Source organism: Mastigoproctus giganteus, chromosome 3, assembly GCF_048544385.1.
Source record: "Mastigoproctus giganteus isolate SK-2022 chromosome 3, ASM4854438v1, whole genome shotgun sequence".
Taxonomy (NCBI): domain Eukaryota; kingdom Metazoa; phylum Arthropoda; class Arachnida; order Uropygi; family Thelyphonidae; genus Mastigoproctus; species Mastigoproctus giganteus.
This window is the reverse complement of record NC_143577.1, coordinates 159,231,398-159,245,550: the sequence shown is the minus strand read 5'-3', so window position 1 is coordinate 159,245,550 and position 14,153 is coordinate 159,231,398. Positions and strand designations below refer to the sequence as shown.

Here is a 14,153-nt window from a genome sequence, read left to right as displayed (position 1 = left end):
TCAAAAACAATATGTTGCAATTCTTTCTTACAACAGTTATGAAAAGCAGTAAAGCAAACTGTTGTGAGAGAGCCATGCAAAATATTGTTCGCAAGTCATGCTCAACTGTTTGTTTTCCACGAAAGTTTTTTTTTAGCTAGTGAAGCGGGAATTTTTGAACAAATGCTGTTTTTGCCAACATAAAAATTTAATAAATTGATATGTGATCGTACATTTTTGCTGTTTTCGAGTGAATTAATATTTTTTGCTGAATGCTAAAGGTAGGAAATTGAATATACTTCTGTTTATGTATATTGAGAGTTTCAATTTTGTAAATTGAGTAGAAATTCAGGAAATTTTTTTGTTTTTGTCAGGGGGACAACTTTTAAGTGGGGGGTTAATTGTAGGCTTAAAACCGAGCAGACAAGACTAAGGTTAAAAACTTCCTTTGTTGTAGTTCTCAGGGCAAAAGATAGTCATTAGGGTTGTTCGAAAGGGAGTTACTCAAATCAGTTAGGGATTCATTACTTAATTGTTGACTATCCATAGCTTCTAAGGAGGGTGCTGATTCCTTATGGAAAGTGGATTCTTGGCTCAAAGGAAGTAATTGGTCCTCTTGCAGTCTTTTTAGATGTACTGACAGGGTCATCTGTGAAATTTCTGGTTCACTATTATTATCAGCCTCCATGTTAAGTTTAGAGTAAGGTAACAATCTAGAAGTTCAGTGTTTTTGGCAATACTAAAAGAATCTTCACAGAAAGAAGACAAAGAGGAAAGTTCTTCTCCAACCAAAGAGCACAGATAGACAGGGGAGAAGGGGGGCTTATGCTCTTGTTAAGAAGCATATTAAATCTGAGGCAGTGCATCCAGTGAACACGGGTGGCCAGTTGAATGTTGAGTCAGTTTAGTGTGATATAAGCACTATGAAAACAGATGTGGGTAGGAGTATATTATAGGCTTAACAAACAGCTAAACACAGAAAAAGAGTGGGCTAGTAGAGCAGAATGTCTTATAATGGTGATTTTAACTTTCCAGATATTGACTGGAACTTGTCAGTTGGTCACCCACACACTTTGTGGATTTATTGGATAACTGATTTCTACAGCAGTATATGAAAAAGGCAACAAGAGGAAGCAATACTGTTGATCTAATTATGAGCAGCTATTGTTTATCCATTAAGAATATTAAGATAACAGATCCACTGGGTGGCAGTGATTGAAGTGTACTGAAGCAGGATTCACTTGAACATTGCTTAACTACTGTCAAGGATAAAGGGCATTTGCTTTCATAAATAAATGTAACTACAGTGGTCTCAGACAGTTTTAAAATTCTGTGCAGTGGGACCAATTGATGATGTTACTATCAGCAAATTCTAAATGGAAAGCATTCTGTAAAGTAATCACAGAAGCTATCAAATTTTTCATACCTTCTAAGGAATACTGTTCAAGGGTGTCGTTTTTTTTTTCTGTAACAAGTCTCATCAGACTTGTGACAGAAGAAAAATGCATTAGATCCATATAAATTATCAAGTGATACAGAAGCCTATGATAGATATAAACTAGTCTGCAGTCAGATTACAGTTAAGATTAAGCAAGCTAAGGCAGGATGTTTGGCAAAAAATGCAAAGAAAAGCAGCAAAAACTTCTTTACTTATATTACCAGTAGAAGGAAGAAGTGGTTGGATCACATTTGTTTACTTGATGTCAATGGGTTAACTGTTGATCCTGCTGAGGTTTCTGACAAACTGAATAGATATTTTGGATCTACATTCATATGTGAGGAATTCTTTAGGAAAGGGAATACCAGAAGTTTATCAAACTCTAAGAGGATGCTTAGTCATTCTGTGATAACTGAGAGGTAAGTGGAAGAGAAAAACCCTTAGAAATAATTATGAGAGCATCTTGGATTTGGGGAAGGCCCAGTGGACTGAGTTATGTGAATGTGTCACAAATTGAGAGAAATTTTGAGAGAAAAGTTGAGGAGAAATTGTTGAAGTTAAACGTAAAAAAGGCACCTGGGGTGAATGAGATCATCCAGTTATATTAAAGGAGGCAGCAAAGGAAGTAAGTACACCCTTAGCCATAATTATAAGAGCATTGATGCACGTCTTTGCACATCTCTAGTCCCACGGACTGGAGATGTGCAATTGTATCTTCAATTCACAAAGGTAAATTGGAGATACGAGTAATACGGTGTAAATTGGCGATACGAGTAATTAAAGACCTGTTAGTTTCACTTCTGTTCTGGAGAAAATAATGGAGTCACTGGTTAAAGAAGCATTGCAGGATCATCTAGACAAAACTGAGCTAAGAAAGAAAGTCAACACGAGAACGACAGGAAACCTCGGGAAACTTTTACTGGTCAAAAGCGTTTCCTGGTACAGCAGCTTCTCCCTGCATTCTTGGTAAACAGATGGTACGTGTTATCGGTAGTGGCAGTAGAAGTCGATAATGATGTATTGATTAGTTTTTTCTTATTATTATAAAATCAGATTATCAGAGTTCATGAGTGGGCTGAAATTTACTTATGAGTGCACTCTCCAGACTGCTCAGTCTTAGGGTGTTTATTACTCCTTCCCACTGTTTTAACACGATACTAAAACAACTTCTACAGATGGTTTGTGTTATCGATAGTTGCAGTAGAAGTTGCAAGTCGGGTTAAAACAGCGGGAAAGGGGGGATAAACTCCCTAAGACTGAGGCAATCTGGAGGGTTTACATGTAAGTAAATTTCAGCCACAAAGGTATTACACTTGTGAACTCCAATAATCTGCTTTTAATAATGAGAAAATACATCGTTATCGACTTCTACTGCCATTACTGGTAACACACCATCTGTTTACCAAGAATGCAGGGAGAAGCTGCAGTACAGGGAAAAGCGTTTGACCGCTAAAAGTTTCTCGTGTTGGCTTTCTTTACTTTTCCCAAGACTGCAGTAATAATTCAGGACACATGATCCAATAAAGCAAACTTATATAGCATGAGTCAAAAAAAAACACACACTCCCTTCATATTTCACCCATTCACTCCCTCCAAATGTTTGTCTAATTCTGCCTTCAATCTGTTTACGCTATCAACTTCTACAATGACAGATGAAAGTTTGTTCCAGCAATCAACCACCGGTTGGCTAAAGGCAAATGTCTGCACATCTATCCTACACAAGTCCTTCCTCAAATTGAATTTATGCCCTCTCAGGCGATTATTCTGAGCAAGAGTAAGAATCCCATCAGCATTGAGTATGCTCAAACGATTCGAGGCTTTATACACGTCAGTCAGATCAGCTTGCAGGTGAAGAGTCTCCAGACACTGTAATTTGCAAAACTGTAATTAAGCCTTTCTTCGTAAGAGCAACCCTTTGTTCCATTCACTAATCTTGTTGCCCTTCTCTGTATTCATACCAGAAGCTCTACATCCTTCTTGAAATGAGGCCTCCAGACCTGTATACAGTACTCGACGTGTGACCTGACTATTGCCATATACAAGGGAATAATCACCTCCTTATCCCTGCTAGAAAAATTCCTGTATATCATTGACAAGACACCATGAGCTACTCTTGCAGCCCATCTGCACTGCTCAGAGAAATTCATATCTGCCTGCACAATTACCCTCAGATCCTTTTCATTCTCTACCACTGTCGGTGTAGTACCACAGAGTTGATACGTTGCCCTGGGGTTGCTGTTTCCCATATGCAGTACTTTACATTTGTCAATGTTAAACTTCATTTGCCACCTCTCAGCCCATCTGCTCAACCTTTCCAGATCCTGTTGCAGCAGCATAGCATCAGTAGTGTCCTCAACAACCCTGCCAACCTTTGTATCATCTGCCAACTTGGACATTAAGGTTGATATACCATCATCAATATCATTTATAAATACAGAAAACAACAGTGGAGCCAACACTGAACCCTGAGGGACTCCACTAATAACATTAGTCCATGATGGGCAATGTCCATTGATTACCACTCTCTGTCTTCTCCCCCTCAACCATCCCTTTATCCATAGCAGCAATTTGCCTCCAATGCCACACTGCTCCAATTTGTGCAGCAGTCTTCCATGTGCAACAGTATCAAAAGCCTTTCTAAGATCCAAATATATAATATCAAAGTTATTCCCTGCATCCAGTTCTTTTGTGACTGCATCATAGTATCCAATCAAATTGGTCAGGCAAGACTTTCCCTTAACAAAACCATGCTGTATCCAAGCTGTAACTGAATTCTTGTCGAAATGATCCTGCAGTGCTTCTTTAACCAGTGCCTCCATTAATTTTCCTGGAACAGAAGTTAAACTCACAGGTCTATAATTACTTGTGTCAGCCTTTGATACTCCTTTGTGAATTGGAGTCACATTTGCACATCTCCCGTCTATGTGTACCTCACCTGAGTCCAAAGAAGCTCTCATAATTATGGCTAAGGGTTTGCTTACTTCCTTTGCTGCCTCCTTTAATATAACTGGATAGATCCCATCTACCCCTGGTGCCTTTTTTAAGTTTATCCTCAACAATTTCTCCTCCACTTTCCTCTCAGTTATTACAAAATCATCCAGCTCACTGCCAGAGTTTACTTCACCTCTGGCATTCCCCTTCCTGTATAACTCCTCATGTGTGAATGTAGATGCAAAATACTCATTTAGTTTGTTAGCCACCTGAGCAGGATCCTCAACTGTTGAACCATCAATATCCAGTGGACCAATCTGATTCATCCCTTTCCTTCTAGAGTTTACATAGGTAAAGAACTCTTTTCTGTTTTTCTGTGCATCCTTTGCCAAGGATGTCTCATAACCTGCCTTTGCCTGCCTAATCTTCTTTGTGACTTGGTTACAGACCAGCTTATATCTATCATAGGCTTCCATGTCACCCATTAATTTATATGTATCCCATTCATTTTTCTTCTCTGCCATATGTCTCATTAGTTCATCTGACATCCATTTACGTCTAAACCTTGAACAATATTTCTTAGTTGGTATGTAAAGCCTAGTAGCTTCCAATATAAGTTCTTTGAATGCTTCCCATTTTGAATTTGCTGTTGGTAACATCATCAGTTGGTCCCACTGAATAGAATTTAAATATTGTCTCAGACCATCGTAGTCGCCTTTACAAAAGCAAAAACCTTTCCCTTTAACCCTGATGGTAGTTACCTCTTTGAGTAAATCCCATTTCAGCACACTGTGATCACTGCCACCTAGTGGTTCCTTTATCTGCAGATTCTTAATGCATGAAGAATCACTACTGATAATCAGATTAAGAGTATTACTCCCTCTAGTTGCCTCCCAAACATGCTGATCTAGAAAACAATCATCCAATAAATCCGCAAACGCCTTGCTAGTGTATGAGTGACAAGCCCACAAATTCCAGTCACTATCTGGGAAATTAAAATCCCCCATTATAAGACTCTCTGATTTACTGCCCCACTCTATTTCCCTGTACAGTTTCTTATTATACTCATCAGAGTCATTAGGCCTATAGCACACTCCTACTCTCAATTTTGATCTAACCAATGCTTATGTCACACCAAACTGACTCGACACTGCACTGTCCAGCGATGTCGACTGGCTTCACTTCCTTGGATTTTGTGTGTTTCTTAACTAATAGCATAATCCCTCCTCCTTTTCTATCCTGTCTATCCTTTCTGTTCACATTGTACTCCCCAAATTCCAGTTCTGCATTCCTTATATCTGTGTGACACCACGTCTCTGATATCCCAACAATAGCTGCCTTTGCTGTTTTGAGCATTAACTCAAATTCATCAAATTTATTTACCAAACTCCTAGCATTGGTGTACACCCAAGTATACATGCACCTGTTCCTATTCTTAGCTACCCTAACACAACCCATGTGTTTACTTGTACCGCAATGACTCCCAGCAGTCTCTGAAATATCCTGTATCTTTTTTTCCAGGCTGCTGCTCATTCCAATAGAAGCAGTGCATGAATCACTTTCACCTCTGCTAGTGGCTACTGTTAATCTATTAGTCCTTGTATTCTCCCAAGCTAGCAGTTTTCCGACCCACCTAACACTGCCTCGATAGCATCAGCAAATATTCTTGCATCCTTTCTATTTAAGTGTATCCCATCCCTATAGAAGCAGTCTCTCCCTGTTAACAAGTACAGACCAGGCTGAAAAAAATTTCACCCCTTGAGCTTGGCACAATCTTTCCAGGGCCAAATTGATCAACAAGACTCTCATTATATACTCCCTCCTATCGTGTCTGGGCAGAATTGCAGACACTTTCAAATTCAACCCTAATTCACGGCTTTTATTCAACAATGACATGTACTTGTTAAGTAATTCCACCGGTTTCCTACTCTTAATATCATTAGTGCCAACGTATACAACTATATCACCTTTGTGCCCTTAAAAGATGATATCCGCTCTATGACATCATCAACCTTTGCCCCCCTGGCAGACATACCCCGGTCATGTTCCACCTATCCTTTTTACAAAGCATGTTCCCCGTTTCCCTGACAATAGTCACCAACAACTACTAGTTCCTGTGGGATCAGCGCATTCTGCCTTAGGGGTTGCTGCTGTGTTGCGTGATGACCAAGTGCAAGCTCTGCCATTGATGTGGGCAGCTAAGAGCTTGATGGGTCCCTCAATTTAGATCCTTTGAGGGCATCCACCCTGTCCTTCAAGCTCTCATATAGGCCCATAACAATGCTGAGTTGTCGCCTCATTTCCTTACACTCCTTACATCGCGCACACACAAAGACATCCCCCATGGCAATATCATGTCCCGTATCCGATTGCTCCACAATCATCAAGCAAGCAGTGCATTTTAAAAGGCTGTGATTCAGATGGCATCTGCCCCCCTCAGTTCTCCCCTGAGCCACAGCACTCCCATTAGCTTGAGTCTTTTGCTTTGCTGTTCTGGTCTGAGTCATGATTTCGATTTAATTTCAATTTCAGTACAAAATTATAACCTTAAACTTGTATCCCAACACAGTTATAATACTATATATATTTTTCAGTTTCGAGTATTATCTACGAATTCCATTTATATAACTTCCGTATCAAGTTATGTATTAATTAATTATGTTACGTTTGTAATCTAAGTCGTTATATGTATTTAGTTAAAAAGTACAATTTAATTGACAACGAAGTTTAACAAGATTAATAGATTTTACTGATTAATTGACAATATTATATTATATACTATACTAACGCTATCTACTTCGGGATATAACATTGTATCGTATAACAATGGTAGCAAGTTATGAACGGTAAATCTACAGACCCTTAAGTATTAATTTACTTCCAAATCTCGGTGTGTCGATTCAGAATAAACTAAGGATCCTGAGTAGGTCTATAAGCTACTTATAGAAAATAATTTAATGTAACAATTGGTCAATAAAGCAGCTAAATATGGCTAAAAAACTTCTCGTTCAGCGGAGCTGCAACTTGTAACACGTGAATTTGATATCCTTAGCGATACTAAGTAATACCCACAAAATCTCTAACTAAGTTAAACTTTAAACTAAGTATCGTAGCTAGGAATATAAAGCTACTCTAGAAAATAAGTTAATATGCCAATTTAAGCTAATAAAACACAAAAAACTTCTCTATTCCAGGAGCTGTAAAACCTTTGCCTGCACAAGGCTAATCTCGTTCTCGATATTAGTTGAGAACAAGACTAATAACTAATAACATTAGTCTACGTTCTCATCGTGGAGTAATGTTATTAGTGGAGTCCCTCAGGGTTCATTGTTTTTTTCTGTATTTAAAAATGATATTGATGGTGGTATATCAAACTTAATGTCCAAGTTTGCAGATGATACGATGGTTGGCTGGGTTCTTAATGACACTAATGACAGTATGCTGCTGCAAAGGGATCTAGAAAAGTTGAGCAGATGGGCTGAGAGGTGGCAACTGAAGTTTAACATTGAAAAATGCAAAGTACTGCATATGGGTAGAAGTAACCCCAGAGAAACGTACCAACTATGTGGTTCTACACTTAAGGTGGTGGAGAATGAAAAAGACCTGGGGGTAATTGTGCAGTCAGATATGAAGTTTTCTGAGCAGTGCAGACAGGCTGCAAGAGTAGCTCGTGGTGTCTTGTCAATGATATACAGGAATTTTGCTAGCAGGGATAAGGAGGTGATTGTCCTCTTGTACAAGGCAATGATCAAGCCACAGTGTACAGGTCTGGAGGCCTCATTTTAGGAAGGATGTAGAGTTGCTAGAACAAGTACAGAGAAGGGAAACAAGACTGGTGAGGAGGATCAAAGAAGGTGCTCTTACCAAGAAAGGCTTAAGTTCTCCAAATTGCAGCTTCTGGAGACTAGGTACCTGCGAGGTGATCTGATTGAGGTGTATAAGGCCTTGAATGGTTTGAGCAAGCTCAGTGCTGATGGGATTCTTCCTATTGCCCAGATTAGTCACCTGGGGGGGTGACATAATTTCAATTTGAGGAAAGACAGTTGCAGAATAGATGTGTGGAAATTTGCCTTTAACCAGCGGGTGGTTGATTTCTTGAACAAACTTCCATCTGTTGTTGTAGACATTGAGAGCTTAAATAAATTCAATACAGAGCTAGACAAACATTTCGAGCAAGTGAAATGGGAAGGGGCTTTTTTTTTTCTTTTTTTTTTTTTGTCTGATGCTGTATAAGCTTGCTTTCTTCCATCATATGCCTCTGCTAATGCTAATAATATAGATTGAACATTTAGTTTTGATCCAACTTTTCATTCTACAGTAAAACCTGAAATATACTTTGAATTTATATGAATAGAATGAACAAATGAAATTTATATGAGTAAGTTTGAGTATATTTATATATGTACCTTCCTTTATATGACTTAAAAGTTTTCCATGGACTGACAAAGCATCAAAGCATACACTGAAAATTTGATTAAGTAATGTACACACTGTATTATATTTTCATGTGCATTCTATTATTTTTTAAAATTAATTGAAAAAAAAAAAAATTTTCTGTGATTAACTTAAAGGACAGATTGTGCAAGGCCCAAGGGGTAGAATTTTTTCAGCCTGGTCTGTGCTTGTTGACAGGAGAGACTGCTTCTACAGAGATGTGGTACACTTAAATAGAAAGGGTGCAAGAATATTTGCTGATGCTATTGAGGCAGTGTTAGGTGAGCCAGAAGACTGCTAGCTTTGCGGAATACACAGACTAAAAGGTTAACAGTGGCCGCAGGCAGAGGCAAAAGTGATTCTAATTCACTGCTTCTATTAGAATGAGCAGCAGCCTAGAAAGCAAGGTAATGGAGATATCCATGGCTGCTGGGAGTCATAGTGGAACAAGTAAATACATGGGCTGTGTTAGGGTAACTAAGAGTAGGAACAGGTTCCTGTATACTTGTATGTACACCAATGCTAGGCGTATAGTTAATAAATTTAATGAGTTTGAAGTGCTAGTCAAGACATCAAAAGCAGATATTGTTGGGATATCATAGATGTGGTATCACACAGATATAAGCAGTGCAGAATTGGAATTTGGGGAATACAATGTGTACAGGAAGGATAGACAGGACAGGAAGGGAGGAGGAGTTATGCTATTAATTTAAGAAACACACAAAATCTAAGGAAGTGCATCTAATTGATGTTGGTGGACAGTGCAGCGTTGAGTCTGTTTGGTGTGAAATAAGCACTGGGAAAGGAAAAATGACAGTAGGCATGTGTTATAGGCCTAATGAATCTGATGAGTATAATGAGCAACTGCATAGAGAAATAGTGGGCCAGTAAATCAGAATGTCTTATAATGGGGAATTTTAACTTTCCAGATATTGACTGGAATGTGTGGGTTGGTCACTAGCACGCTAGCAAGACTTTTCTGGATTTATTGGAGTTGTTTTCTACAGCAACATGTTCGAGAGACAACCAGAGGGAGTAATAATCTTGATCTGATTATCAGCAGTGATTATTCGTGCATTAAGAATTTGCAGATAAAGGAATCACTGGGTGACAATAAACACAATGTACTGATGTGGGAATTACTTAAAGATATAACTACCATCAAGGCTAAAGGGAAGGGCTTCTGCTTTCGTAAAGGTGACTACAGAGGTCTCAGACAGTTTTTAAATTCTGTACAGTGGGATCAACTGATGACGTTACCAACATTGAATTCTAAATAGGAAGCCTTCGGGGACTTAATTTTGGAAGCTACTAGGCTTTTCATTCCAACTAAGAAATACTGTTCAGGGTTGAGGCCTAAATTGTTGTCAGATGAGTTAATGGGGCTCGTGGCAGAGAAAAAGAATGTATGGGATGCATATAAAGTATCCGGTGACACAGAATTCTGTGGCAGGTATAAACTAGTCTATAATCAAGTCACAAAAGAGGTTAGGCAGGCGAAAGCAGATTACGAGAAATCTTTGGCAAAGGATGCAAAGAAAAACAACAAAGAGTTCTTTACTTATGTAAACTCTATAAGGACAGGGATGAATCAGATTGGGCCACTTAACATAGATGGGTTGACTATTGATGATCATGCTCAGGTAGCTGATAAACTGAATGAGTATTTTGCATCTACATTCACACATGAGGAGTCATTCAATGAAATGCTGACAGGGAGATAAGTGATTTTGTAATAATTGAGAGCAAAGTGGAGGAGAAATTGTTGAAGTTAAACAAAAAGAAAGCACTTGGGGTGGATGGGGTCGATCCAGTTATATTAAAGGAAGCAGCAAAGGAAGTAAGCAAACTCTTAGCCATAATTATGAGAGCTTCCTTTGACTCAAGAGGTCCCCATGGACTGGAAGTGTACAGATGTATCACTAATTCACAAAGGGGGTTCAAAATGTGACACAAGTAACTACAGACCTGTTAGTTTAACTTATGTTCCAGGGAAAATAATAGAATCACTGGTTAAAGAAGCATTACAGGATCATCTAGACAAGATGCAGTAATAGTTAAGACACAGTATGGATTTGTTAAAGGGAGGTCTTGTCTGACCAATTTGATTCAATACTATGATTTGGTCACAAAGGAAGTGAATGCCAAAAATAATTTTGATATCATATACTTGGATTTCAGGAAAGCTTTTGAAACTGTTGCACATGGAAGACTGCTGTACAAATTGGAGAGGTATGGCATTAAGGGTAAGTTGCCACAATAGATAAAGGGATGGTTGGGTGGGAGATGACAGAGAGTGGTAATCAGTGGGCACTGCTCTTCGTGAACAAATGTTATTAGTGGAGTTCCCTAGGGTTTGGTGTTGGGCCCATTGTTGTTTTGTATATTTATCAATGATACTGATGAAGGTATATCAGGTTTAATTTCCATGATTGCAGATGATGTGAAGGTTGGCTGGGTTGTTAACAGCAATAAAGACAGTATGCTACTCCAAGTGGATCTAGATATGTTGGGGAAATGGGCTGAGAAGTGGCAACTGAAGTTTAACTTGACAAATGCAAAGTACTGCATATGGGTAGCAATAACCGAAGAGAAACATACCAACTGTGTGGTACTACACACACACAGTTGGTACCACACAGTGTGGTACTACACTCAGGGAGGTGGAAAGTGAAAAAGATTGGTGAAGGGAACAAAGGGGTGCTGTTACCAAGAAAGGCTTAAATTCTGCAAATTGCAGCGCCTGGAGAGTAGGCACTAGAGAATGGGTTGAGCAAGCTGAATGCTGATGGGATTCTTCCTCTTGCTCAGACTAAGAAACTGAGGGGGCACAGTTTCAAATTGAGGAAAGATAGTTGTAGAATAGAGGTGCAGAAATTTTCCTTTAACTAGCGGGTAGTTGATTGGTGGACAGGCTTCCATCTTTTATTGTGGAAGCTAATAGCCTAAATAAATTTAAGGCTGAGCTGGACAGGCATTTGGAACAAATGGAGGGATGAAATGGGAGGGTTTTTTTTTTTTTTTTTTTTTTTTTTGTTTGGCTGATGCTGCATAAGCTTGCTTTCTTGCATCGTATGCCTCTACTAATGCTAATGCTAAATAAGTGTACTTATCTTCTTATCAATTAAATTCTATGATTATAACTTTATAGATCACTTAATAAAACTATAGTATTATCTAATCTAATTAGGGAAGGATGTAACACGGTGGTGTTCCTTAAATATTAATAACCACTCTTATACCACGTGAAATTAATAATATGGCATGCACATCAGGTTCTGATAGCATCGATAAGCATGAGTTTGTCAGCAGCATGGTTTGAAGATGGATATCAGTAAGATGCCTGAAACTTCGCCTTAAATGTGTAGTGGTTTGGGCTATAAACTTAATAAACTATGTTATTAATTTCATGAGGTATAACAGTGGTTATTAAACATAGCAATTAATCTTTATAGTTTATGTTCTCTAAATTTAGCAGCTCAGTTTCATTGCAGTTCTATAATATTTCTTACTCTTCTCAAATATTCTTTTTTGTCTCTTCTTCTCTCTTTCTACATACATATGTCTTCATAAGTGACACCACCTTCATGAGTCTTATGTGAAGACTTCATGAGTCTTCAATACACACAAAGCTTGCACAGGCTTTCTAAAGCTAAAAATACTGCATTAACATTTAATCTTGTATAAAAGAAAGAAATAATAATTGCTGGATTCTATTTGTCAGATTTTAATGAAATTTGAAAGGCTTCACAAATCTTTCTATATGAACCAAATATAAAATTTCATTAAAATTAATCCACTGGTAGTTGAGTTGTTACATGCAGATGGATAGATGAACAGAGAGATATTCAGAGGAACAGTGTAGAATTGAGGTTTCTTTTTAACTTTCAGCTATTTTGCCAGCATGAAATCAAACTAATCAGCATGAAGAGTTATGCTGTGTATATTGTAAATGAATGTGTTAAGGTACCGCTTATTACCCTGGAGATTGTTTTCTTTTTGTATATTTTCTTAAAGAAGTGTGATAGGAGAAAGAAGTTTAATATTGCTGTGTTTTAACTACACTCCTGTGTAGTTTTTATTGCAGCTTATTAATAAATAAATCCATTATAAAAATTTGTTATTTACTTGAAGTTATATATTTACCTAGAGGAGTTTTGGAGAATCATTTGACAAGAAATATGGAATATTTCAAGGTAAGTACACCCTTTTCTATATTGGTATTAAATTTTGTTCATATTTTCATATACATAACAAGAATTAAAGAAAATTGAGATACACATACAGTTATAGACATCATTTTATATTTACAAGGCATTTGTTGACCCATCTTGAAGACTTTGTAGATCACAAGAGAGAGCTGCCCGTAGTGCTTTATAGCATTATAATATTGCCACCGTTTCACCTCCCCTGAAATGATGCTGGCACGTCTAGAGATATCGAGAGGTTCACTCCTCTTTATTACAATTGGTGTCAAAGTTTGCATGTGTATAATTGTTTATTTTCTGTGATCTGTGATCACTACTAACATGTTCACTGCCACATGTATTTGATAGAGTGCATCCAATGTGCCATAATATTCGGAATGTCGAAAAACATCAGCATTCCAAAATTCTCAGCATTCTGAAATTCATAAGTAATGGTAAAAGTGAAGACTTACTTTTATGCTCAGCAGTAAATCGAAACAAATCTTAAAATTTCATAAAACGTTTATTTAAAGACTGAATGCACAAGGTATAATTCCATGTGGGTTTAAATTAACTATATAATATCAGTGTAGATACACCATAGTTAGCCCATAAAATTAGACTACACATGTAGTGTAAAGGCATCGTTTTAGTTATATCTCATATTGTGGCTACCTTCACAAGATACCAGGTATTGCACTACTTTGAATAAGTAAGGCTTCTCTAGTAGAGAAGACTACTGTTACTTATTCTTAGTGAGCACCGCCGCCCAGACGGCACTTTCAAAGCTTGTTGGCCTTTCATCGGTATGTATCAGGCTTAATGTCTGAGTTTGCAGATGGTACAAAGGTTAGCAGGGTGGTCAATGAGAGTAATGAAAGTATGCTGCTTCACAATAAGATCTAGAAAAATTAGGCAGATGGCTGAGAAATGGCAGTTGAAGTTTAGCATTGACAAATGCAGGGTACTGCATATGAGTAACAGTAATCTCAGAGTAATGTACGAAATGTGTGGTATTACACTCAGGGTAGTGGAAAATGAAAAGGACCTGTGCAGTCAGATATGAAGTTCTTTGATCAGTGTAGACAGGCTGCCAGGACACCTGAGGTTTTTTCACTGATATACAGGATTTCTGCTAGCAAGGATGAGGAGATGATTATCCCATTGTATAAGGCAGTGGTCAG

The 14,153-nt window shown here is 38.0% G+C and overlaps 1 protein-coding gene across 4 annotated transcripts in view; it reads left to right on the top strand.

Moving 5' to 3' along the window:
* Nucleotides 1-14,153, top strand: part of LOC150088358 (solute carrier family 35 member F6-like) — a 329,560-nt gene that overhangs the window by 300,711 nt on the left and 14,696 nt on the right. For all 4 annotated transcript variants that reach the window (XM_090370737.1, XM_090370736.1, XM_090370735.1 and 1 more), the window contains one exon: nt 12,933-12,978. In XM_090370737.1, the coding sequence (XP_090226863.1) occupies nt 12,933-12,978 (46 nt within the window). The remainder of the gene's footprint in view (nt 1-12,932; nt 12,979-14,153) is intronic.